Genomic DNA, 26,291 nt, shown 5'->3' on the forward strand with positions numbered 1-26,291 from the left:
GCGGATGAAACTAAACCTCCCTGCACTGATTCAACACATCAGATGTAGAAGAAGAAGACCGACACGTTTCACGATGAGAGCCGCAATATTTCTGTGTCTCCTTGGATGGGCTGTGGCTACTGAAGCCTTGACATTAAAATGCAAGGTAAAGAAAAATATTTTTGAAAATGTTGGAAAGGGTCAGAATTTAAAGTGAAGCGTTTATAAATTATATGTCCTCGGACTCAGTTTAATTTAATTTTTAGAATTGTTATACGTAGCTGGAAAGGACTGATACTGATATCATGGAATAATATTAGTAATAATAACCTTTATTTAACCAGAAAAAAGAGATTTAGAGTCTCTTTTTTCTTTCTTTTTGAAAGAATGTTTCCCAAAACAGATCAATTACAAAAACATTTAAAAAGTTAAATATTTTTCAAAGTAAATTCGTTGTAATTTCATGTCCAGGGTTGCAGCGAAACCACACGTCAACGAAGGGTAAGTAAAAAAAGAAAGTTTTCTTTGATAAACTATTTGTCATATTTAATGTAGAGACTGAAATAGAATCATAAATCTGTTAAAATCTGTAACAATCTTCAACACTCTTGGCGTTAAATCCACTTTAGGATGGCGTCTGGAGCCCTCTAACAACGACTGTTGATGTAAAGGAGGATGAAAGCAAGGTAAGAAACTATTACTAAATGGACATCTTTAATCCTAATACAGGACAGGAAAATATATTTATATTTACCCAAATATTTATAGAAAAAGGGAGACAAATATGGCAGTTTGACTGATGGCTGTAAAAAAATAATTAAAATAAATTTGTTTCTCTGTCAGCAGATTTACTTTTTTTCCTCATGACCTAGGACAGAAAAATGTTAATGTTTTGTTGTATTTTGGACTCTCGTTCACACAGGAACTTCATTTTTATCAGACAAAAAACATTTGAATTGGACAATAGTTTATCATGAAAAGAGGATTTATGTTGCTCTGTTTCATTGGATGTTTAAAGAACACAGCTTAGAAAAAAAAAAAGAACATTTTCTCTTTAGCTTTATATTCCAGATTATCTGAACTTAATTGATGATGTTTTAATGATTTTAAAACCTTGAATATCTAAAAATAATGTGGTCAAACTGCCAAGATGGATTCATTCTTGCAATTTAGTAAATTTTAAACTAAAAACAATGAAATGTACTGCTTCAGGTATTCTGTGTTTAACTGCACATTCTGATGGATGGATGTTATTTAAAATCTAGTTTTTATCAAATTTACTTCCATTTTCTACATTTAGAAAGTAACGTAATCTGTTTGCAAACTACAGAAAAATGATTTAAAATGATTATTTTTTAATTAAATTTGCAGCTGAATGAGACAGCGGACGGGTCCAACTCCACAACCAACTCATCAACTGTAAGTATTTACAGAAAATATCGTCACTGTTTCAGTTTTTCTAGGGATGGATTATTTGGAAGAATATTTGGGATATTTTTAGTAAAAAACTAATACTAAATTGATTATTTTCCATTTACCAAATTTTTATTAAGGTGATGATACCTTTCAAAATAAAAGAAAAAGATTTTATTTTCACTGTTTTTAATATAAACAAACAGCTCAATAATATTTGTGTAAAAGCACATTCTTTTTAATAAAACATGCTTTCAAGGAAAATGTTTAAAATTTAATATGCCATGTATTTTCTCTCCATTGGCTTCAAAAGTAATAAAGTTGGACTTGCATTTACTGGAGTTATAATTTTTATATGTATGTTTTGTTTTCTGATTTAAAACTTTATGTTACATTTTATCTAAAAACTATTTAGCTACTTTAAAATTTAAACTTCACTTATTTGTCATCCAAAATCCACATTCATGTTAGCAAACCAACACTAAAAAAAATGAAAATATGCTAAATGTTTGTCTTAAATTTTCTCCTTTTATTTTAGGCGGCAGAACAAACCAATCCTTCCAGTGGAAATGTATGTAAAACCTGTCACTTTCCTAAAATGCTGTCTAAAATAATATTACTGACTTTTCTGGATATTTCTGTTGTGCTGTCCCTTATTCTAGGACAAAGGGAAAACTGAGGAGCACCAAGCTGCTGTAAGAATGATTGACTTTATATGTACAATAATGTTAGAAATGTGAGCAAATAAAGATTAGAGCTCAAACATGGGAAGATTAATTAATCTTACTTTCCTGTAAAGCAGAAAAGGCAAAACTTTATGCATTGCTGGTGAAATTTGGTGAAAATCACCAAATTAAAACACCCCAGCTTAAAAAACACAAAATTAACTAATTATTATTTTTCTTTTTTTACTCAGCAAAAATCAAACATGCAATATTTTTTAATGAACGGATAAAAAGAGTCCTTGGCGTTTGTCTGGGTGTACAATAGCCTCAACCTTTGGTTCAAATATTTTCCATTTTGTTTCTCCTGAAAATGTTTTTAAAATAAACTCTGTAGTTCTTGAGATATATTCCTTTCATTTTGGGCATGTTATTCAGCCATATTTCTCAAAAACAGGCCATGAGTTGGAGAGGTTAATCTACTCCCAGCAACAAAAACAAATTTCTTCAAAATCAAATTTAAATTACATCCAATTAAAGAAAAGTACATTGTGTTGTGTGAAACATTTTTAATTTAAAACCCTCCTGTTGTCCTCGGGTCAAAATGACCTGGACAACAGGAGGGTTAAGAGAAAAGAAGTTCAATTTGGACCAGTCTTGAACTGGGCCTCACAAAATGTTCCCAGAGGACCGCAAATGGCCCCTGCGCCATACTTTGGACCTCCGCCTCAAAGTGACAGTGTTTCTATTTATCTGTAATCATAATGGCAACTGGATTCTTATTGAAAACCATCTTTGATTTCCCCTAAATGACCAAAAGGTTATAATTATTATCTTCTGCTCATTTAGGCGCCAAATAGGAAAAAATATAAAAACTAAATAGAGCTGAAGTTTTAAAATACTAAGATACAGATACCCATAGAAAGAACTGGACTGGATATTTTTCAACTTAAATAATCTTTTCTCCACTTTCAGGCTCTCAACGCAGCCCTGCCAAACCCTAAACCCCAGGCGCAGGTAAACATAAACACTTAACAGAATAAAGCAATATTTACATCTGACTACTTATTTAGAGAGGTATTCATGGTTTATATTTTATGAAGCATTAACTGAACACTACTGTAATTTACAGCTAAATGTGCGTAGCTTCTGGCACCCTCTACTAAATGGTGCCGGTTTCCCATCACAAAAAAACGAGACGCAGGTAAGAAAGTTTCCCAGCTGTCATTTGTATTGCAGAGTAGGAAATAACTGACTTGTAAAATCTGCACAAGTGGAAATTAATGGAGAAAGTATCCATTTTTTTTTTCAGGAATAGCAAAACAAAATTAAAATTGCATCAGAAACTCAGGACCAATTAAGTACATTTTTTTTGTATGCAAAATTTTTCATTTAAGAGGAAAGACGTTCCATTTGTCAGTAAAAAAAAAAAATGTTGCTAGAGGGCTAAATTTGGACCAGTCTCAAACTGGGCCTCACAACATTATCCCAGAGGACTGCAAATGGCCCCTGCGCCACACTTTGGACCTCTGCTTTAAAGTAACAGTGTTTCTATTTACCTGTAATCATAATGGCAACTGGATTCTTATTGAAAACCATCTTTGATTTCCCCTAAATGACCAAAAGGTTATAATTATTATCTTCTGCTCATTTCGGCGCCAAAAACTATAAAGAATTAAATAGAGCTGAATTTTTAAAATACCAATATACAGATACCCATAGTAAGAACTGGACTTAAGGGCTATTATTTTTCAACTTAAATAATCATTGCTTCACTTTCAGGCTCCCACCGCAGCCCCGCCAAACCCTGAACCCACGAAGAAGGTAAACAAAAACATTTAGCAGGATAAAGCAATATTTACATCTGACTACTTATTTAGAGAGGTATTCTCGGTTTATATTTTATGTAACACTACTGTAATTTACACAAAAATCAGCATGGCTTCTGGCACCCTCTACAAAGTGGTGCTGGTTTCCCACCACAAAAAAACAAGACGCAAGTAATAAAGTTTCCCAGCTGTCGTTTGTATTGCAGAATAGAAAATAACTGATCTGTAAAAACTGCACAAGTGGAAATTAACGGAGAAAGTATCCATTTTTTTTGCCAGGAATAGCAGAACCAGCGGAAGATGCAAAGCTGATGTCTTACGGAGACGCACCCAGAAACATGAACAAGACCATGTATCTTCCTGCAGAGGCCGCAATCACTTCTAAATAAAATATAAACATTTGTTGTGAAAGAAGTTTTATTTGTTTATGTGCATGGTAAAAGGTTACAGTAAGGTGGGTGTGAGTATCATTTATAAAATGGTTAAAATCTACGGCTGAATTTGCTAAAACTTATTTATATTGTTTACCTGTATATATATACAGAAAAATGGACTTGGCTCAATTTTTTTTTATTTAGAACCAAAAGACGTTTGTAAACTGATTAATATTTGGTAAAAAAATAATTTTGTTCTTCAATTTTAAAATTCAGATGAAAATATTTCACCATGGACAACAAATCTGACCATACATTATCAAACTTTGACATAAAAAAAACAATACATCTGGGCTGCACAATATATCATCATATTTATATCACTGTGTACAATATTCACGTTGCAAATGAGCAACAGGCTTGTTTTGTTTTTTATTTGCTTGGTATAGAGAAAAAGGGTTCAAACTTTTTCTTGTGGGCTGAAATCTTCAGGTTAGATGTACATGCAGATCAAAATAATATAATTTAGATGCAAGTAAACAAAAATATATGTATTTTCCCTGCTCTACAATAAACCAAGCATGCATTATTTTAATGAAGCAAATAAAATGTTTTTATTTGCAGGAAAGGGGTGTGGTAATCTTTGTAAATCTTAAACTTAAAATCAGGGACTTGCCTTGTTGAAAGCAAATCTTCCAGATGACAAAATAGAAAAAAAAGAAGAAAATAGTGAAACAATATGTGGATAAATCCTCTTTCAAATACTTTAATATTCAGAAAAGTTTAATGAAATTATTTAACAAGCAGATCTGTGGCGCACCAACTTTTGGTTTTGAGTAAAATTAATTGAATAGATGTGATTCTCGTTACTATGAAATTGATGACTAGTTATTAAAATATGCATATTTGTACCATGTTACACCAAACAGCTTAAATCACTGAAGTTGACCTAATTAAAAACATAAATACATTTAATAAATCACATCAACTATTTATTTGCAATAGAGGGTGAAATTTATCTTTGCTATTTGTTTTGTTTCAATCCATTTGCTTGTGAAATTATTACAGAGAGGAACAAACCATCTAAAGTCCAGTATTGTGTTTGCATTGGTGTGTGAGGTTTGAAAACTTTGAACTGAACTTAAAGTGAGATTTTTCTATCCAGAGGTAAATATTTATTTAAAGACAAACTTTGGATACTGCATCAGAGCAGCTTTTTCCTCAAGGTGAGTGCCGAGTGACTGCTGTGTGTTCATGCGTGGGAGACAAAGTTCAGCTGTTATTGATAATGTCGGTTCAAGTAAGTTTAAAACTGATTATCCAAGTTCAGCGTTGCTTTTTCTGCAAGAATATCGACATTTTAAACACCTAACCTCAACATTAATTTAAACTGAAGAGGTTTATAAAGTTTATGAGCAGGAGATCCAATAAAGATCTTCATACATTTCAGAAAAATACACAATAACTAGTTAATTTGAAACTAAGCTTAATTTAAAATATGTAACAAGTGAATTAATTAATTTCAACCTGAACTAACGCTAGCAGATCTCTGCAAAAGTCAATTCATTTTATGAAAATAAACAAAAATGAAATTATAAAAAACCATGCATCAACTAAAGATACTATTATAAAAATATTTGAAAAGTATTAAAACATTGATCTCAACTGAGTTTTGTACTTAACGCCATCGATTAGCTCCAAGTTAAAAACTATTAGTTTGATCATCAAATACATGGAGTCTGCTTATTCAGAGAGATCATGTTTGACTTTCAGGAGCAAAAAAAAAAAAACCTGAGTTGGACTTTGATAGGAGGTAAAAAAGTAAATGTAATTTAACCTCCCTGCACTGATTCTCCACAGCAGATGTGCAGGAAGACAGAAAGTTTTCAACATGAGAGCCTTTTTACTTTTCCTTTGTCTCTTTGCCTACGTCACTGCAAGCCCATGCCCATTTGTAAGTAAACACACACACACACACACACACCTCTAATTGTTGTTTAACTAGATTATTTCAATCAGCTGAAATAATTCTGATATGTTCTTGTTTAATATCCTACATAAATTTCCTGGATGTGCTTCTCAAACTTTTCTTTTTTTTCAGTTTTTCCAACATGGGAATATTTCATTTCTTAACATTTCATTTTTGTCTCTTCTTCTGAACATTATTTCAAATCAAATTAATTATTAATGATTATGCTGCTTAAGAGTTCCTCGATTAAAAAAAAAAGAATCAATTCTGTTTAGGAAAACACATTAAAGATCTAAATTAAAAATCAGAATTAAATATTTACTTAAACTAATTTGTATTTTAAACCTTTTTCAGGGATTTCCAGGTTCTTGTGTGCCACTGGAAGGATTGAACAAGACAAGCAACTTCACTGTGGGTAGAATGTCAGAAATTCATTTTACTGTTAAACGTTTAATCATCTTATTATTATTATTATTATTATTATTATTATTATTATTATTATTATTATTGTGGCAAATGTAGCTTGTTAAGCCAAAACTCTCTTTTGTCAAAATGAATGTTGCTCACTTTTCTCCTTGTGCAACAAAAATCAGCGTTTGGATCAAAGTTTTGAATTGTTTTCAAAACTTTTGATTTGAAATCTAAGCTCCAAGAAAGTAATAAATATTCCACATTATATTCAAAATTTATTTAATTCTTTCAAAAAAAAAAAACTGTTATTTTTTTGTTATGTACAAAATGAGAGCATAAAATCTACAAAAATCGTTTAGAAAATGATTTTAAATATACTATGTGCAACTTAAGAGAAAATACAAAAGAAGTCGCAATTATCTGGCTGCATAAGGGAGCACACACTTAAACAAATATTTGTTGATAAAAAAAACAACCTTTGGATTCAGTTTCAAGAAATCTATCAGCAGCATTTACAGCTGAAACGAGATATTTACACACCAAATAAAAAAAACATTTTTTTTTTCTAATTGTCTGAAGTTAAATCAGACTTAACTTCTCTTGTTTTGGGTCGGCTGGAATATCCAAAATGATTTCTATCTCCTAAATTAGAAAGTTTTTTAGAGATTTTTTTTGTACTTTCTTTAAATTCAAAAGTTTACATAAATTTTATCAGCATCGGGGATAACTGTCTGTTTTAATTATATGATTTGGCTCAAAGTTTTTGGGTTTCCCTCCATAAACTTCAGGTTAAATTGACACATCCGAGTTAATCTGAGGAACATCTGTGGATGTATTTTAAGGCCAGACCTGAAACTTAACTGATTTCTATTTTGACACAATGGCAAACTAAAAAAAAAAAATCAATCAAGATATCAATAAGCCTCGTGAAAATGTTACTGAATCTGATAAATCTACAGCCGTGGGCTGAAAGGCCACTCAGCAATGATGAAGCCATCACTCCTAAAGAAACATATAAACCAGATTACAGTTTGCAAATTCACACAGAGAGAAAGATCCTCATGTTTGGAGACATGTACTGTGGTCTAAAGAAACTAAAATAGCTACATTTGGAGGAAGAACTGGGATGCTTGTACCCATGTACGAAGCATGGTGGTGGCAGCATTATATTGTGGGGCTGTTTTATCAACTTTTCTGTAAGACCATATTTTAATAAAATAAAAAAGGGCAACTTTGACTACAACTTTTTGAAAAAGTCGCCTCATACTGAAATTTTAGGTGGAACAATCAGAAGAAAACACTGTAACATCCCAGAGGGACTGATTGTTTTGATTACTTTGTTGTAAAGTCTACATTTTAAAACAGAACTCCAGTGAAAGCAGCACTCCGTATATTTTCTCTTCTGTTTTTTCCTCTTCCATCTGTTTTAGAACCCACTAGAAACCAACAACACGACACAAAACGTAGGTAAACTTGGATTTTACCACATTACTAAAACTTAATGTTTACAGTTGATGAGACCAAGTTAGAAATGTTTTCTTCTATTTTAGGAGACAAAAGAAGTCAAAGTAAGTGCATGCAGACCGCACTCCAATATTAACATTAAGTCAATATTCTGAATATTTTGGGGGAATATTACGTCTTTTTCTTGCGTTTTTTTCTTCACCTGCCAGTTGGAAGGGACACGGATTCCGATTCAAGACAAGATTGTCTTTCCTTCAAACCCTGACGAAAACAAGGTAAGAAGCATTTTACACTCAGGCTTATACTGTAGTAAGAGTTAAATGTTAGGGTAGATTTAACTTTTGTAAATTAATTAATTACATAATCATGTTGGCATTTCTACTAGTTTCAAAACCATTTTAAATAACAATTAGTTCATGAACAAAATTAAGTTTCCACTTTCCATGTCAGTATTTAATTCCCTAAAACCATAAAATTCATTAAAAAATAAATAAATAATAAAATCCGACTCATTTTGTGAAGATTACATGAAAACTGCTTTTTAATACTAAGATTTAGCAACAAACGCTGAGTAAAAACCATCAACTATTCTTAATTTCTTTATATTAAGCTTAAAGAAGGTAAATAGCTTTTCTACTGATTTTAAGTGGCGGTAATTCCTTTTTTATTTTTTAGCTTTTCTGACGTAATGGCTACTTTTGCTCATTTAAACTTTTAGGAATAATTTTGTTTTATACCTTAAATTAAAGTATTTGTTGCAATTTCAGGTCCATAAACAAAGTGCAGCTCCAGCTCAACAACAGACTAAGTTAAAAGGTAGAGAAGGAATTAAGATATCCAGGTGGAGTTATTTTATACAGCCGTTACCATGGTAACGTCATTTACTCTTGTGTCCAGTTTTAGGTTAAATGTTCTAATTTCTTTTACTATTTTCTTTTGGACCATGCTGACATGATCAGAACAGACACAAAACATAAACAAGGCAAACTTTGGAATGGTCCAGTGTGGAAAAAATAAATAAAAACTGCATTATTTTACAGTTTAGATGAAAAGCATCATAATAATAAAGCATAAATGAGCAGAAGACTGCTTGCTAGGTCTTGTATGTGCAGATGATCCTTAATTTCATCTGTACATCCCAGTTAATTAAATAAATAAAAAAAGAGCACTAAAATTTAATTTTTGTAGGAGAAAAATGTAAAAATATATAGTAGCTTCAAATCTTATTTCGCTCTGAGTGCATCTTCTATGAGGCTGTTAAAAATAGAAATAGTGACTCTTAGCCATTCACAATTGTCATGCCATTTATTGTTATTTATTTGTTGGAGCCACATGATCTATTACCAAAAAGACTGTATTTCTTCTTTATTATCTCTTTTTATCAGATAGTAATGTCTATTGACTATTGATCTTTTTATAAATGAAAGTGCCATTCTGAATATAAAGTAATTTTCTATGTGTAATTAAATAACTATGAAGCATTACCTATGGAGAAATTGAAGTGGTATTGTGTATTTAACATTCCAGAACCAAGGAAAACCTGATCGGTCTGACTGAATGTTTTCCATTCTCAACAAAGTGAAACGTAGACCACGTAATGTTTCCCCACAATTCATTATTAACATACAGAGTAAAGTATTTTATCTGATTTTTAATCTCATCTCTGCAGAAAAATGTAAAAAAAAAAAAAGGAAGACGTATCTGCGAATCCATGGAGAAGAATACGCGCTCCTAAATTCAAGCCATGAATTTAAATAAAACATGGAAGTGTATTTTGTGAATAGAGTGGCATTTATTTACATATGGTGAGTTATTAACAAAATGCTGTGAGTAGGAATAAAAATTTGGTATCAGGATTTAAAATGCAGAGTTTAAACGTATTAAAAGTTGTATCTACTCTAAGTAACTTATAATAAAGGGTTCAACAGTTCAAATTAGCTTGTTTTCAAATTTAAACTAAGCATGGAAACATAAATATAATATAGAAAAAAGTTAAATATTAGACATTTTAAGCTTTATAAACATAAACAGCAAAATGAAACTGGATCTGAAAGATTTGATTATTGTAACTATATAAACTGTAACTGGACTATATTTACCTTCAGACATTTTACTTTTATATTCAGGTTACAACGGACTCACATGAAGATTTTATTCCTTTTTATCTGCTGGTACATAGTGTTGCAAGTTAAATTTCCTGCTAAAACGTGCATACATTTTTTTAAGTTAGGCCAAACTCTTTAACTTAATGCTGCATATTTGTTTTTTGTCTTTAGTCTTTCTACTTTTCAGAAAGGAAAAATAGATTTTTGGAGGCTTTTTCATGAACCTTTGCCCCAATGCTTTTTTTCCTGGACTCTTTGAAAAACAAACAGTGTTGAAATCAGTTTACTCAGAGGTGCAGCAGACTAATTCCAGGTCTTCTTTTAATTCAACGAACACAGTTTTAGCAGAAAGGACAGAACTGTGAGTTTACAGTGAGTCATGACGGATTAAAATGTTTGCATTGCTTTGGCGTAAGAAGATAAAAAACTGAAAGATTCAACCAGGTGGCACTGAAAACAAAATTAACCAATTTTTTTTTATTGGCAGCATAAGATTGTCTCACTTTAAAGTAAGTTTCAGTCCCCTGTAAGTTGGCGTACAATCATGATATTCGTCTTGATAATATTCCCATTTTTATACATGTTCTCCAAATCCAAGCTGATTAAACTTGGCTTTTGAATTTAAATGCATCAGGTGTGTTTGTGTAATTAGGAAAGGTGTTGCCTAAGGAGATCAACCAAAGGTGCAGGTAATTATCTTTTGATGGGCAGCAAATGTGCTGAGATATGACTATTTCTGAAAAGTCAAAGAAGGCATAAAAGTCTTGAAATTTTCAAAATAATGGTATGTGATCACAAATGTATGAAACTGTTTACTTATTGAGTACAGTTATTTACTGCATTTTGGTATTTAGTTACAGATTAGTACCAGGAAACAGAACAAGTAGAAATACGATGAACCAGAGAAAGTATCTGAGATCGACTGAACAGGATAGAAAACAGACACTAAAACCTGGATTACACAAAACTGAAAAGAAACTGCAAAACAAAGTAAACTCTGACAAAACATAACATTAACAAAACTATAACAGACACATGCAGAGTATTTTGACATAAATTAAACCCACTTCCAGATATTAAAGTAATGAAGATTTAACTGCCTTCTATTACAGAAACTCTTAAATTGTGTGTTTAAATGAAAGTGAAACTTTTTTCCTAGGTGAACAACAGCACCACCTTGTGGCCTTACTGGTATATGCGCTAGAACGCATGCAAGTTAGATTTAATCAATTTTTGTGATAATAGAATCTTTATTTTATTTATTTTAGAAATTATTATTAAATAAAAACAATAAAATGACATAACAAGAACAGAAGTTTCTTCACAGAAAAAATACCATCAGTCTCCTGCCAATTTCCGCATCTTATATGTAAGAACGGCATAAGATGATCATTTATGGAGGGAAAATAGACTCAAAATACTTCCATTATCACTGAGCTCCTAAAGAGAATGAGTTTTCTGGGAAAATAGACTTCGAAAACTACACCAATTTCAAGAGCTGCCGACACGATTCCCAAAGCGACAGCTGCCTAAGGACTAATGCTGCGTTCAAGTTGTACTCGGAAATTAGAAATGCCAACTTCCCAGTCGGAAAAAAATTGACTGGAACGTCCCCTGAAGCTAGATTTCCCACTTGGAAACTGGGAGCAAGTCCCAGTTTACACCCAGCTACTTCTACAGAGGACATCGTGTTTCAATATGGCCGCTCCTCGCATCAACAGTAAGATGTGGTGGAAACATGTTTATATGCATTAACTTTTTCTCTAAAATAAGCATTTTAGCTGTATTTTTAATTTTTAATTATTTATTAGCTATGTTTACCATACTGAGTAGAGTTAGTGAGAGTAAGACAACACCCCACATACCACTGACAGCGTTTAGGCTAACATTAGCATTTGCTAATTTCAGCTTACACACAAATGTTAGCATACTGAATGGAATATAAGTCCATGTTAGTCAACATGCTTGTAATTCTCCACATACTGTTGAGTACTCTGTAGTTTATGCTGGCATTGATGCTAATTTTGCTGGGTTCCAACCGATGGGCACTCTTTGGTTTAAATTTCTTCTGAAATTTTTTAGTTACGTTTTCTTATTCATAAAATGATTTGTTTCCTTATAACAAGATCGAGATATGGCTGCTGGAACTAGACTACTGCAACTTTACAACTTGGATATTAAAATGTTGGTGACGATGCAGAGGACATCACGGCAGTTTTTCCATTAAGCTAGTTTTTAAACTTTGTTTTACAAAATGCAGCGCCAGGAACAAAATAGTAGATATACAAATACTTCAGTCAATGTTAACACAAAATAACATATCAAATTAGATTTTTTTTAGTAAGTAAAATAACAGATTTATTAGGTAAACTTAAACTCACCTTCAATGATGCAGTTTGCTGAACCTGGACGCTCAAATCAGGGTCTTTATGATTTGAAAAAGGTACACAGTTGTTTGACAATAAATGGTTTCCAACCACTAACCGTGAGTGACAAGAAAGTTTTTGTGTCATCATTTATGTTGTCTGAAAAATGTCTATAAAGTCAAGAAATTCCACCACAGTATGTAAACTTATGGGCACAACTGAATGTTTTTAAATTTTATTTCATACAAGATCTGATAAAGAGGAGCTGGTTGACGTTGGAGCTGCCAGTTCAGTTCAGAATGTATAAGAGAACATGAACGGATTCATTTTAACCTGGCTGAACTGAGAAGTAGTTCTTGTGAAGAGTGACTGATTGTACACACCACCAATCAAGCAAAACAATAAGACCACTCCCTTAAGGCAGCAACACAACCTTTTGTTTTCCAAATTAGGGTGAGCATTCAAGTCGATGAATCAATTGTTACAATCAGATGAAAAAAATTGCATTCTGCTGATTTTTCATTTAAGCCTTTTTATACAATATTAGAAATTACAGATGCTTTTGAATTATCTGTAATTAATGAAAAAAATTGTATGTTAAATACAAAATGTGTTTTTGTACACCTTCGTCTTAATTACTGCTCTGCTCTTTCAGCAAATTCTGTAATCTCTAGTTTATATTAATCGATTACTAAATAAATTGGCAATTTAAATAATCACGATTGATTGTTCTCTAGTCATAATGTTGTGCCTGATTGGTGTTTTTGTTGTGTAATCAAGGATCTCACTACAAGAATTAAAAAAAAAAGTATTACCAGCAAAAGCAGATAAAAGAAACCAAGCACAGAAGCAGATCAAATGGCTGAAAAAATGTATTTAAACAAATTATAAAAGTCAGCTTTTAGAGAAAACTTTATTTTTTAATTTGTTAATATGCTTGGTATAAGATCATGTGATATTTTTTTCTTATTTCTCCAAAGAGCTGGAACTTTTATTCGTTAATCATCTGCTCAAACACAAGAGGGAAAGACAGGAACACCTACTCTGATAAAATGAGACCACATGGGAGTTAATGATGTTTTTGTGAGAGGAACAGAAGGGTTCATACAAGTCTCTGGGTTCACAGATTAACAATAACTTTTCTGTAAACAAATAAAAGAAAAATAAAATGACCAGCTTCTTCTCATCATGGATATGATCTAGTTCCATCCAAAGGTACTCGCTTTCATGGGGGAAGAACATACAAGGTACATAAATCCAAAATATTAATCCTCCAAAGAACAATTGTGCATTTTAACTGGTGTTGCTGCTGTTTTGTGACAGAATATTACTCACTTTAGGGGGGGAGACACAAATGGTAATCACTGAATGCTTCTAGATGTCAAATTACTCACAAACGTCATGATTTCAAAAAGGACTAAACCCCCGATGACCTATGAAAAGCCTCGATTAAAACCCAACATTAAGGCTGCGACTTCGTGGTGTCAAACCAAAGCGAAGGGTTTGTTATCAAAACCGAACGATGCAGGATTAGAAACAAGCTTTAATTATTCTTTCTCAGATGTTGGAAGAAAAAAAAAATTAAGGAGCAGTAAGTTCAAACATTGGATATGAAAGAGTTAGTAGTTGTTATCATTATCATCAGGCAAACTACAACAGCACTACATTCCTGCTTTGATTCCCCCCCTCTTAGTTTGATGAAAGTGGTTCGATCCAGAGGCAGAAACCGGCCTATCAGACAACCCTTCAGATGACAGTCGCTCTCCACCAATAAGGCCACTTTATATAGAAACTCTACATGAGAAATGCAACTTATCGCTTCGTGTTTGTAGATCTTTGCAGTGTCATCGTCAACGAATGAACTGGGGAAAAAAAAAAAGGTTCAAGTTTCTAAATCAAAGAGCCTGAAGGCCGGCTTGTATGTGGAAGGAAAGGGGGCGGAGCTCGGTGTTAGCCCCGCCTCTTTTTAACCACCACAGCAACACAGAAAAAGCTCAGTCCATGTCGTCGCCACCAGCTGTGCCGCTGCGGTAGCATCACTCCCCGCCTCCCGAAGCCCCAAATGCAACACATAAACACACCTCAATATAACCACGTGCGGTTGGGTTGTAAAGATCTTGCAAAAAAATAGATATTTTCACAGAAGTTTGTAAGATCATCGTGCCTAAAGTCATCTTTGATCCTCTGTGGCTTTGTCAAAGCAAGTTGAAGTCCAGAGAGAAGTTCTGCCACACAACTGCTGCTCTGAAAACAATCCACAAAGGGCAACTACTTCTCTGTTTGTTGTTGCTGCAGCGTCGCACGTTCGGGTTTCCTTATTCCCCTTTCTCGTCAGCCCCTTCTGATGCAATCCTCTAGTTTTGCCAACCAAACCGTGTTGAGTGAATTATTTAAAGGGAGTGTGTCTGCAGGGGGTGTTGTGTATGACCGTGTGAGTGAGTGAGTGGTGTAAAGGGTGGCGGCAAAAGGAGATCTTTTAGGACTGCAGCCAGCACAGCTGGAGTTCAGCTTCCTTCGAGGGGGGACTGTGCTGGGGGAGGGAAGGGGCAGGGGGTCGGGAACGCAGCTCTACTTGTCCCCCAGGATGGCGTACTGGTTGTCGAGCTGCAAGTGCTGCACGGAGCCGCTGCCGGTCTCTTCTCTCCCGCGGTTTTTGTGTTTCACAACCTCAAAGGTCTTCTCCATTTCTCTGTCTCTGAAACGCAAATAAAAGTCGGTGAAACCGTCAATCTGACCTCGACGTCTTGATTCGGGCTGCAACGAGGGGTAGGTAGGCCATGTGGACTTAGAGTTTTATTGCTATATTTTGTGATAACAGTGGCAATAAAAACTATTTATTATGTCTTTAGGTGACTGCATGGCTGCGACTGCATGACACAGCAATAACAGCAATACTGCATTTAAAAAAAACGGACGTATTTGTAATGCACTTCCTTAAGACAGCAAACGCATAAAGTTGTGTGATTTGTATCACTAAAATGCACACAGTAAATTCACTTAACCATATTTTCTAATTTAGTGATGTCATTATACAAACTGTAGAGAAACTAGTAAAAATAATCATGACAATATGGAAGTATAATCTTTTTTAACATGAGATAATAAAACAGCAGTCGTCTCATAAGAATCTTATCACAATAAATGATAAACGATATAATAAATGGCAACTAATGATTATTTTAGTAACTGGTCATTCTATTAATTATTCTCATGATTAATTGATTTAAAAAAGGGCATATTCTGTAGATATTTTCCAAAGCTTTTTTTTTTAAATGTAATATTAGAAATACATTAAATGAGCCAAACAAATTCCTTTTTTAAATAAGAAAAATAAATAAGAACATAAACATTTATTGCCTAAGATGAAGTAATGTAGCTTTCCTTTAGTGGATTTGAAGCTGGGGGAAGCTAAAACTCCCACTTGACGAGTTTTGGGTAAAACAGACAAAAGGTGTTCTTATCTTAAATGGAAAATGTTTTGATTTAATTACTCCTCTGAATATGTTTTTTTTTCTTTTAGCAAATGGCCTTTTCTTACTCTACAGTTAACGATTAATTGATTACTAAACTAGATGACAATAATAATCACGGTTAATCTGATCAATCGCTCCAGGCCTATTTCTCTGCTTACTTGCGAGTTTCGACGTGCTTAGCGGTGGACAGCAGCGAGGGGAACTGCGTGTCGCTGAAGATCTCAGGCGGACCCGGGTTCTGGGCTCTTCTGCTGGGGGTCAGTCGGGCGCCTGGAGGGCGATAGACTCCTGGAGGCTTCGCTTCAGGCGCCTCCTCTTCCTCTGCACCAATGGGAGAAAAAAAAAACAAAAACAAAACAAAACAATTATCTTTTAATATGATTCAACAAAAAAGTCATAAACTCTTAGATTAGACAAATCCTAAATGCAGTCAATGTCCTTTTATTGCTGGTTATACACAGAGCAGCTCACTCACCCACAGGTGAAGCGGCACGAGGAGGAGCGGCGCCAGATTTGTTCCAGGGACCGGACACTTTATCTCCACTGACCAGAATGATCTCTCCATCCTCTCCTACCTCCTCCTTCTCATACTCCTCTTCCTCTTTTTCATCACTGCAAACAATCACAAGTTCAGCAGATGGTCAACAGGGTATTAAACAGTGGGCTATAAAAAGCAACCTACTCCAGAGTATTTGGTGACAAGGCAATAAACTAGAAGGCTGTTGTTCAGACTACCATCACCAGGTCTCTCACTCGATGGTTGGGTGCAATTACCAAATAGCACCCAACTTTTTATTTAGGCTTTGCTGGGAACGTTTTGTTCACAGATCTACATCGTTTATTGTTACTGTGAAAAATTTACCATTGTGATAGGAATTTTGATTTATTGTAACAATTGCTGTTTTTTTTTTTGTTTTTTTTTTTGCTAATTTCTTCACTGTTGGTTCCATTAGAGCATAAATTGATTTGCAAATATCATTAAATGAAGTTAATGTGGTAAGTTTAGTAATAAACACATATTCTGTCACTGGTGTCCTGAAAAAGTCTGTTTTTAAGGGTAAGAATGTTTGTTTTCTTCTCCTTTATACAGGATAAGATAAAATGAAATAAAATAACATGTTGAACTGATAAAACATATTTGCATACTCAGTGGGTCATTCTACTCTTTTTCCATTTCATACTTTACAATTTTAGATGCTTCATAGACAACCTTTTTTGCACATATTTGGCAGCTGCTTCAGCACCTGTTTCTGTTTTCTGAGTCCAAAAAATACTATCTTCCACCAGAACATTACTTAAAAGTTGTATTAGTTTGATCAGAGGTCATAATTGGACCTTTCATAGATATTGTCTAGTCTCAAATGAAATCAAAACAAAAATTAATGACATTCAGTTAAATAATGTGAGATTTGAGCGATTTTTACATGTATTTATATCAAAATGTACAATGCTGTGTAGGATTTGAGTCCATGGGTACAAAGCTGTTTGTCTCAGGTACTAAATGGAAATAGGAGGCATGAAAAGACAACGAGCACGTTAAAAAAGTGACCCTGGGCGTTACCAAGTCATGTGAATTTACTCACCAGGAATGTCCTGTTTCTCAATAAACATCTTTAACAACTACCTGGATAAATTGTAATGAAAAAAGGATTCAACCTAAACCAACAGCAGCTGAAAACACTTTGTTTTGTTCTCACCTGATCTGTAAGGCCTGGAGCCGCAGGCCGCTGTAGTCCACTTCTTTCTGCTCAAACTCTTTCCATTCCTCGTCCTCCTGGGCAGTAAAACAGCGCTCAATATAAAATTACAATTACAGCACAGAGATAACTTGTGAATTTCTGAATTTAAAGTAATGCTCAAACAGCCAGGTAAAGACCTGAGACAGTTTAATTGATAAATAAATCAGATCTTCTCCCCAGTCATTACAGGCAGCAAAACTATGAACTCACATCACATAACATAGTAACAAAAAACCCCTAATATAGGAATAATCTTGTAATTTCTTTTACCAATCAGATCCAAAATTACTTCCTGTATCAAGCAACATGCAGCCTATTTCAGTAATTCATTTCTACAGGTCTAACTTGTATCTTGTATGGATTAATTAGACTTTGTGTGATATGCTCTAAGCATTTATTTCGATTATTACAGATTACAACTGATAAAAAGCTATAATCATTTCTCCCAGAACATTACTAATAAAATAAAATAAAAGGATTTCTAATACAGACGTGTCAGCCAATACGATAAGTATGTCCAATCACAGCACACAGTGTTCAATCGATACCTGGTCAAAGCTCTGTTTGCATGAATTACTGGATCAATGCTGAGTGGCATGGAGGTAATCAGACTGCAGCACAGCGGAGACATTAACAACATCCAAGCTGCTTTAACAGAGGCCTTCATTTTGTCTAGATTCTCCAGAGACATTCAACCTCGGAAGACCAGTTCAGCTCTGTTGCTCCTTAATCCAAGTGAGTCATTTTTAATACATCTAGCTAAGGCACAAAAGAGGATTAGGGACACTGAAAAAGCAAATTATTTTCAGACTTTTTCTTCATAACTGAATTTTTCCTGATAAGAATTCTATGATTGAAGTCTGATTTCTTTTTTTGTTGTCCTAATCATCCTCCATACTCAGGTGTGGCTACCTAACTGCAACAGATACAGATCCTGCCTTGGCTTTGTCTGTGTGTTTGTTGACTCTTGGAGAACGGACACCAACCACAGTCATAGCTTGTGAAACTAACCCAAATTCCTGAATTGAACATTTTCTTACAGACACTTTTTCCTTTCACTCAACTTTCTAGCAATATTCTTGGGTGGAGCACTCTGGAAAACAGCCAGCTTCTTAACCAATAACGTTTGGCAACGTGACTGTAAAAAGCCATAGCCTGCTACAATCCCTTTTATTTTAGTTATTTATCTTTTGTAATGTCCAAATTTTCTGATTAACTAAATTTGCTGTTTTCATTTGCTATAAGCTAGGTGGAATGAGTTTATGCTATATGTACCAAACAAATTAATTAACTTTCCAGTGATATTCTAATTTATGATGATGCATCTGTGTTTAGACAGCTCAGTTATTGCATCAAAAAGTATTAGAGGTAGGGATTACATGGGTGTCATGCCTGCTTTGGTATCATGTCACAATGTGCGCCATTGGCAAGCATATGTTAGCCACTAACAGAGATTTATTCTAATCATGTAGATAAAATGTACACTCGTGACATTCAAAAATAACATAGTACAAAGTAAAATCTCGTTTATCAACACTTCCAGAAGCACGGATTCCGTTCTGGTAACCAAATCTGACACGACACCGGTACGAGACAAAAAGTTCCCCCCGGACAGCAGCATCAGCAGCGTCGGTTACCTTCTCTACTTGAGCGTCCTGGTTTTCGTTTTTCGCAGATTTCTCCTTCTCTTTCTTCGTCTTTTTCACCGCGGCCGTCGTGGGCCCGGTCGTGGTCTCCTTCCCCTTGCCCTTCTCTTTCTTCTTCTTTTTATCCCGCTTGGCAAAGAAATCATCCAGACTCTTCTCTGACTGTACATCCGCCATTTTCGCACAGAGCAACGTTAACGTTAGTTAGCTAACCCGAGCAATGACAAGTGAGAAACGACGCGACCGCAGAGTGAGGACAGCTGGCGAGACTACTGGAAGAGATCGAGTTAGTCCTGATTTTTATGTTTAACTTTTGTAACAAGCGGATAGACTAATGTATAAGAAGTTATCCCGCCCCAATCGCCGACTATCCTGTCAACCATGCCATGCACGGGATATCTGACAAACCTGTGCCGTCTCCCGGAAACACTTCCACCATGACCCGGATGTGTGTCATGCATGTTAGAGAAAAAGGCTATAAATAAATAAATAAATAAATAAATAAATAAATAAATAAATATTATTGTAATAATAATAATAATAATAATAATAATAATAATAATAATAATAATATTGATGACAATTATTATTATTATTATTACTAGTAGTAGTAATAATAATAATAATAATAATAATAATAATAATAATAATAATAATAATAGTTTTGTATGCGTTTGCTAAAGAGAGAAAATACCCCACTCCATATTCAGTGTATATCTATTTGTACATTTACATTTCTCACACAACGTAACATAAAAAACACCATTGTTATTTCTGTTTGCTACATGCCAGAATAATGCAAATGTGATATATTATTTTTAGATTTTCTTTCATAATTTCTTTTGGCATATTTCCTTGATATGCACAAAATGTTTGACCTAAATTGTGTAATTTAGGTCAAACATTCAAACAGACTCCTTGCTCACACACACCATTTCAACTCTAGTTGCAAAGTCTTAATGGAACTGAGATCAGGGTTTTGTGATCACATTGACTTTGTTGTCCTTATGCCCCTTTTGTAACCAATGTAGCTGTGTGTGTTAGGTTTTTGTCCAGCTGAAAGACCAACTTACCCTCAAGCTTTAACCTCCTGATTGATATTTTGAGGTGTTGCTTCAACATTTTCATATATTTTCTCATCTGCCACCCCCATACCTCCCAATTTTGTTGGTGATTTCAGGTATGAAAGTGGCCCCTTTTCTTCCAAATGCAACAATGGTCATTATGGCAAAACACCAAGTTCCATAGACCACATGACGTATCACTAACAATCAAATTCTTCGTTCCTGGATGCTTTTGCAATCTGGAATATGGTATTTTATGTTGCTTTTGGAGTAATGACTTCTTCCTTACAGAAAGAAGTCAGAATAATGCAAATGTGATCTATTTTTAGATAGAGAACCAATCTCCTTTAACTACATTTAGTACTATAAGGATTAAATGTGGTTCTAAAAATAACAGCTGGTTTCTGATTGGAGGCACGAGGTATTCCCACAAATCTGAAGGTAACACGTATGTCAAAGTTGCCTCTCTCCTCAGCTGTGACACTGAAGCTTTGCCTGACATCACATTACAGGAGTCATGGTGGGCTTTACACAGCTGTGGTTCACAAAAGGAAAATTCCAGCTCACTCCATCAATGAATGTGCTGCAGTCGGCACGACTACTTGGACCGGATTGCTATCCCTGTCCAAGAGGTCACCACCTAGATTTAACAAATTAAATACACAAGCTTTAATTACATTAATTAAAGTTAGTGTGTGTGATGTTTTTGGACAGGCAGTATAGTTAACTTAGAAATCTAAAAAAAATCTATAACAGGTTTAATGTTTTCCCTCTGTTTTTTCCACATGTTGTAATATTACAACAACAAACTCTTACATTTTTTGGGAGGAGGATGTTATTTTACAAAACAACACAACAAATTGCATTAAAAGGAAGCAACATTATGCTTAGCTTTTCACATTTCTTACCCCCTTACAGTCAATTAGAACTGTATGTTTGAATGAAATGCAACGAAATACTCAATGCTTTTGTAAACCACAATATTTGGTAATTAAAAACACTCCAAAAATGAGGCAAAGTCAGTCATTCAGGTGTTTTTCTTCTGTTTTATTGCTCAGCAGTAAAAAGTACAGTGTATACTACAGTACAAAAAATAACATTATGTTTAAACACTGCTCCACCGTGCCACTGAACGTTTTGTTAAAATATTCACATTTTGAGCGTGCAAAACAACAAGCCCAGCTGTGAGCATCTGATGCAGGAGATATTTTCATGTGTAGCCGTGTCGTTCAGCACCACCTTTTGACCTGGTGATTTCAGAACTGATGCCTTGCGACGCGAAAAAATAAAATAAAATCTTTAGCAACAACAGAGGCAGCAGCCAGCATTGATTATTGATTTAAACTGCAGCAATGCAAAAGTGAAACAGATGACAGCGGGACCACATTCAATTGAGCCAGTTCTTACAGGACATATTCAGCACACACTGTTTGCCTCAGTGTATTTTTATGTGATTGACAATCATCCAACACTTCAACAAACACATTAATGGAGACGGTTACAGCAGAGAGGATGAGCTATTTTGTTTCCTACAGTGTTGAAAAGCTCCCTCCACAACATAGACAAGAGACAGACAGACATTCAGAGGCAGACGTAGAGACAAACGGACCAAACTGAGCAAACAAAGACCCAAAGTCATGGTGAACCTTCAGTAACCAGGATATTTGGTAAACAGGGTACAATTCATCTGGTCACGCTGAAATGCTCAGTCAGTGCACAAGCTGTTAATTTCTCTCCATCATACCCACATCCTCACCACAGGTACATAAAGAGCCAACATGAGAAATTAAGACATCTACATTGTCCCTCCTCAGAAAAGCTGGTGACGCGTCAGAGGAAAAGCCATTTTAGATCAATCGAATTCTCTAAAATCCAAATGCTCTTGAATATTCTGGTCGAATCAGTCAGTAGAATCTGGGCCTGCGTTTACCAGACTGCTTCATCAGGCTCATCTATAAATACATAAACGTTTTCATAACTTTAAAATGTTAATTGTTGAAACATTTTTATTGAAAATGTCAAGATGAAAGACATTATATTTATCATAATATACAACACACGTCATTTATATTTTCATTTTATTCACACAAAGCAGTTTTTATGAGCAAACTTTCCCCAAAGGCATTTCCTGTGTGGAATTAGCTGAAACATCAATTAAATTTAAAAAGTTGTCTCTAAGGATGAGACATTTTTACTTTTTACTTCCAGTAAACAACCTAAACTTAATCTTGGGATAATTCTGATAAGAAATCAGATGTGGTTTCTTGATAGAAATTGTAGCATTCATTTAAATTGATTAATTATAAGACATTTAAATTGGTTAATTATAAGACAATTTTTTAAATACAGGTCCAAGTTTTTATCTGGTTTGAGGTCAGTGCTGTTCTGGAAGCTTGAATTATCCACATTAGATCTATTCTTTAAGGCGTGTTTGGGATTATTGTCTTGTAAACACAGAGAATTTAAATTAACTCCACCAATTTAATCAAATATTAATTTAGAATTATGCCAGAACCTTATTAATTGCTAATAAAACCATACAGTTTGGGTTAAACTTGCTAAAGGACATTTAGACAACCAGTTGTGGAGGTGAAAACATGTTTGCATTTTGAGAAAATGCACAATAAATTTAAACTTAGCCACCCAATACTTCTTTTTAAAACTAACTGCAGTTATATTTTGTATAATCATTTCAGCCTGGAAAACAAACGATTAAAATAAATCATTAAAAGCCTCAAGTAATAAGAAATGTTTTGCTGATGATGAATAATGTAAACTTTTGATTAGATCTGTATTTTCTGAAGAGTTGATAAACACAGGCCCTGATTTTTCATCTCTGCTTTCCTCCTTAAATAAGTAGTTGCTATGTTCAAGTTCAGCAGGCTTTTGTATTTTGGAATTAATTTTCAAAGGAAAAAAAATATACAAATAACAGCTTTAAAGGTTTCATAGCACACCTTTATCTTCTAAAGCAGATTTCATGTGGCAAACATCCACAGTGCAATTACTATTAAGCCACTGTAATGCGACAAAACTCACATATACTCTGTATTATATAAAGACAATAGAAACCTTTATCACAATTAAGCCTTCTTGTAGAAAATGTACATCAGAAAAATATGCAGGTGCATCCTCGTCGTAAATAGCGTCTGTTTTAGTGTCGCTTTTCGTTCGGGTTGCTCTTTGTGTTGTTAAAAGTCTCTGAATATTTTACCCCGTGTATAAAATAGACGGCCGCAGCAGGAGGAGGCTGGGGGAGCAGGAACCGTTGCTATATGGCAGAAGCTTTGTCTCTGTTGATGAAGAGGGTCTCCTGGCAGAAAGGGTTAACCAGGACCACGCTGCTGCCACTATAGTCTCCATTAGGGGGCAGGCAAGTGTCATGCTCCTGAAAATTCAAACAGAAAACCTTTAGTACATGCCAAAAAAATGCTTTTTTCCCTGATCGAGCTAAACCAAACCTAAACCAAACTCAGCACCAAATGGAGTGCTAGGACACAGTAAAGCATAAACAGATCAGGGTAGAGTATCTGTACAAACAAAAGGAAGAGTGGGGTGGATGTGGATAGGCTGAGAAACAATAGGGAGAGATGACTCAGAAGAAAACGTTAACTGCAGAGGTGAAGGCAGAGGGAAGAGCGGGGGGCTGATGGTGGTGAGTCAGCGGTAATGAAGTGGAGCTGGAGGAGGAAGGAGGTGTGGAAAAAACAAAATGATTTGTTTTCCAGCAGGAATGAGGCCGTTTCATCAGTGAGGCCCAATCTAATCACACAGCGTCCCCCCCACCCCGTCTAGATTTATGATCGGAGCCCCGCCTTTTCATTTACCTACAGCACTCCAAGGGAAGCTACAGTTAGAGAAATGTGCTCTACGGAAACACGTAAAGCAAGAGGAGGGGGGATTAATAACACCTGGCTGTCACCAAGGGCATGCCATACATGATCCGACCTCATCTTCTCTGTCCTGACAGCCCCGCAGGCAGCAGGGCAATGCAAATGAAGCAGCAGCAGGGAAACACAAGAAAGGAGACACAGAACGAAGCCATGACTGCAAAGATGATCAACAGAAACTTGCAAACAAAGCGAACGACAGGAGAGGTGAATTTGCAGATTTGGAATCCAAACAGATGTTATGCATTTTCTTTTCCAGTAGATGGCGCTGCAATGCACCAAGAAGCTTCAATCTTCAGCTGGGAACTGACAGCCTGAGAGATTTATGGTTTTAATTGTTTCATCATCATATTATGGTAAAATATGGAGAGACTTTCCTGTTTAATTCATACTTGTAATGAAAAGTTTTTAAAGTTCTTTTTAAAAGCTAATGAGGACTTTGTGTAGCTAAAATATCTTTAAATTTATTTTAGAAGTGGATTTTCAAAATAAATTTAAGATTAATAAAAAAAACCCAGTGGAAACTGTTCAAATACAATGAATTTCAATAATGTTAAAAGTTTGGTTTTTCCAATTTTAAGATGGAGAAACAGTGTTAGCATAACATAACGCTAACCAACATGGTGGCAAATCCAAATACTGCTAAAAAGAAAACAACATTTCTCTGAAATTTCCCAACAAAACAATAAAAACAAATGTATTTCCACATATTTTACAAAATAAATAATTAGAGTGTGTAAAATTGTTGTGTGCTCAGGTAAGACAACAAAAGAGTTCTTAAAACTGAATTTGACATTAAGCCTAATGTTTTATGTAAACTTAAGAAACTACAGCTGCTTATATGATATTTGGAGCTTGATTTTTCTCTCCGGGATCGGCAAATATTTACTTACACTTTTTCCAGTGTTGTGGACAAACACATTCAGCCGAGCTTGTTTATAAGGAGCATTAACTTTTCAGGGAACGTTGAATTTAACAAAGCTGTTTTTTTACCTGATGTCATTAAACAGTGCTCTATTGAGGACCAAACAGCTGCTGCAAACTGATCATGTTTTAGAACTAACTTTAATCACAAAAGCAGAAAAAATGAAGTGGCAAATCATACATATGAAGTTGGACCTTAGAGATAAAAATTCTTGTGATTCTGTTCAAAACTGTCCAGGATTTTGTAGCTAACCATAGCAGATTTTTCAGTATGTTGTAATGCAATTAAACCAATGCTTAAAGCTAATCCATGAAAATATTCAGTCTCCTTAAAAAGAGACCCTAAGGAGAAATTCTCTCCTTGTTCCTAAAATAGTGAAAACTGTAAAGTGCGTGAACACAATTCAAGCATTAAGTTTGCTTCAGCAGGCACCTGGAGCCTTGCTGACAGGGGAGATTGGACCTGGATGCTCTTGTTGTTTCCATGCTCATTAGCAGCATTCTGCTGACCTGCGGTGAAGCAAGTAAATGTCCTGGCACTTCAGAGCGTGTAGTGCTGCTGTGCGGTGATAGAGCTGTAGCGTGTCGGTGGTTTGTACCTCGCTCTCCAGAGTATGGATCTCTCTGGGCAGCTCCACAGCGTGTCTGCTGAAGTAGTCCATAGTGATGGCATTGTTCCAGTAACTGAGGTTGTTCTCCTGATTCGTTGACTTCTTCTTCCTCCTCATGCAGCACACTGTCAACAGCACAGCTACGGTAGGACAACACAGCGAGGGTTAGTCAGATAGAAGCTGTCATGTCTTAGAACAAGCTACTGCAGAATAACATTTGGTTGAAAGGAGAGAAAAAAACACAAAACATAGCTAAGAAATTTGTGTATTTAGTCAGATCCAAACAAGAATTGTCAAGAAAAAAAATCTAAATTTCTCCAAAAAGAACTGATTAAAATGTAGAAAACTGTATTTTGCCTCAGGTTAAACATA

The 26,291-nt window shown here is 34.8% G+C and overlaps 3 protein-coding genes and 1 long non-coding RNA gene across 5 annotated transcripts in view; 2 read left to right on the top strand and 2 right to left on the bottom strand.

The window, feature by feature from the left end:
• On the top strand, window positions 1-4,297 carry LOC148153428 (uncharacterized). The gene is made up of 10 exons (XM_088001178.1): window positions 1-145; window positions 451-480; window positions 609-665; window positions 1,351-1,398; window positions 1,931-1,963; window positions 2,055-2,087; window positions 3,030-3,071; window positions 3,187-3,258; window positions 3,837-3,878; window positions 4,163-4,297. The coding sequence occupies exons 1-10, from the start codon at window positions 5-7 to the stop codon at window positions 4,166-4,168; spliced, it is 504 nt and encodes a 167-aa protein (XP_087857304.1). The 5' UTR covers window positions 1-4; the 3' UTR covers window positions 4,169-4,297.
• Window positions 4,298-6,078: 1,781 nt separating this feature from the next.
• LOC106933854 (uncharacterized) lies at window positions 6,079-9,882 on the top strand. The gene is made up of 7 exons (XR_001421581.2): window positions 6,079-6,211; window positions 6,581-6,637; window positions 8,068-8,100; window positions 8,188-8,205; window positions 8,311-8,376; window positions 9,629-9,695; window positions 9,771-9,882. It is a non-coding gene; the product is annotated as an uncharacterized LOC106933854 (long non-coding RNA).
• Window positions 9,883-13,466: 3,584 nt separating this feature from the next.
• Window positions 13,467-19,879, bottom strand: cdv3 (carnitine deficiency-associated gene expressed in ventricle 3). Of its 2 annotated transcripts, none has more exons than XM_015013377.2 (5): window positions 19,422-19,879; window positions 17,743-17,816; window positions 16,521-16,657; window positions 16,204-16,366; window positions 13,467-15,267 (listed from the first exon to the last, which is right to left on the bottom strand). In XM_015013377.2, the coding sequence occupies exons 1-5, from the start codon at window positions 19,605-19,607 to the stop codon at window positions 15,141-15,143; spliced, it is 687 nt and encodes a 228-aa protein (XP_014868863.1). In that variant the 5' UTR covers window positions 19,608-19,879; the 3' UTR covers window positions 13,467-15,140. The 2 variants fall into 2 exon arrangements, with proteins under 2 accessions (XP_014868863.1, XP_014868862.1); XM_015013376.2 differs by having other exon boundaries at window positions 17,743-17,819.
• Window positions 19,880-21,526: 1,647 nt separating this feature from the next.
• Window positions 21,527-26,291, bottom strand: part of tmem108 (transmembrane protein 108) — a 42,899-nt gene continuing 38,134 nt past the window's right edge. Inside the window, exons 4-5 of the mRNA XM_015013373.2 lie at window positions 25,908-26,059; window positions 21,527-23,882 (exon numbers count right to left, since the gene is read on the bottom strand). Coding sequence (XP_014868859.2) covers window positions 23,766-23,882; window positions 25,908-26,059 — 269 coding nt within the window. The 3' untranslated portion in view covers window positions 21,527-23,765. The remainder of the gene's footprint in view (window positions 23,883-25,907; window positions 26,060-26,291) is intronic.

This window comes from Poecilia mexicana, unplaced genomic scaffold (assembly GCF_051168715.1).
Source record: "Poecilia mexicana isolate PSO_F unplaced genomic scaffold, ASM5116871v1 scaffold_20, whole genome shotgun sequence".
Classification (NCBI taxonomy): Eukaryota; Metazoa; Chordata; class Actinopteri; order Cyprinodontiformes; family Poeciliidae; genus Poecilia; species Poecilia mexicana.

Coding starts and splice junctions, on each gene's coding strand:
- cdv3 (XM_015013376.2), bottom strand. CDS start 19,607: ATGGCGGATGTACAGTCAGAGAAGAGTCTGGATGATTTCTTTGCCAAG. Junction 17,820..19,421: donor AGGACGCTCAAGTAGAGAAG/GTAACCGACGCT, acceptor TTTACTGCCCAG/GAGGACGAGGAATGGAAAGA. Junction 16,367..16,520: donor TCGTGCCGCTTCACCTGTGG/GTGAGTGAGCTG, acceptor CCATTGGTGCAG/AGGAAGAGGAGGCGCCTGAA.
- LOC148153428 (XM_088001178.1), top strand. CDS start 5: ATGAAACTAAACCTCCCTGCACTGATTCAACACATCAGATGTAGAAGA. Junction 1,964..2,054: donor CCAATCCTTCCAGTGGAAAT/GTATGTAAAACC, acceptor CCCTTATTCTAG/GACAAAGGGAAAACTGAGGA. Junction 3,072..3,186: donor ACCCTAAACCCCAGGCGCAG/GTAAACATAAAC, acceptor TGTAATTTACAG/CTAAATGTGCGTAGCTTCTG.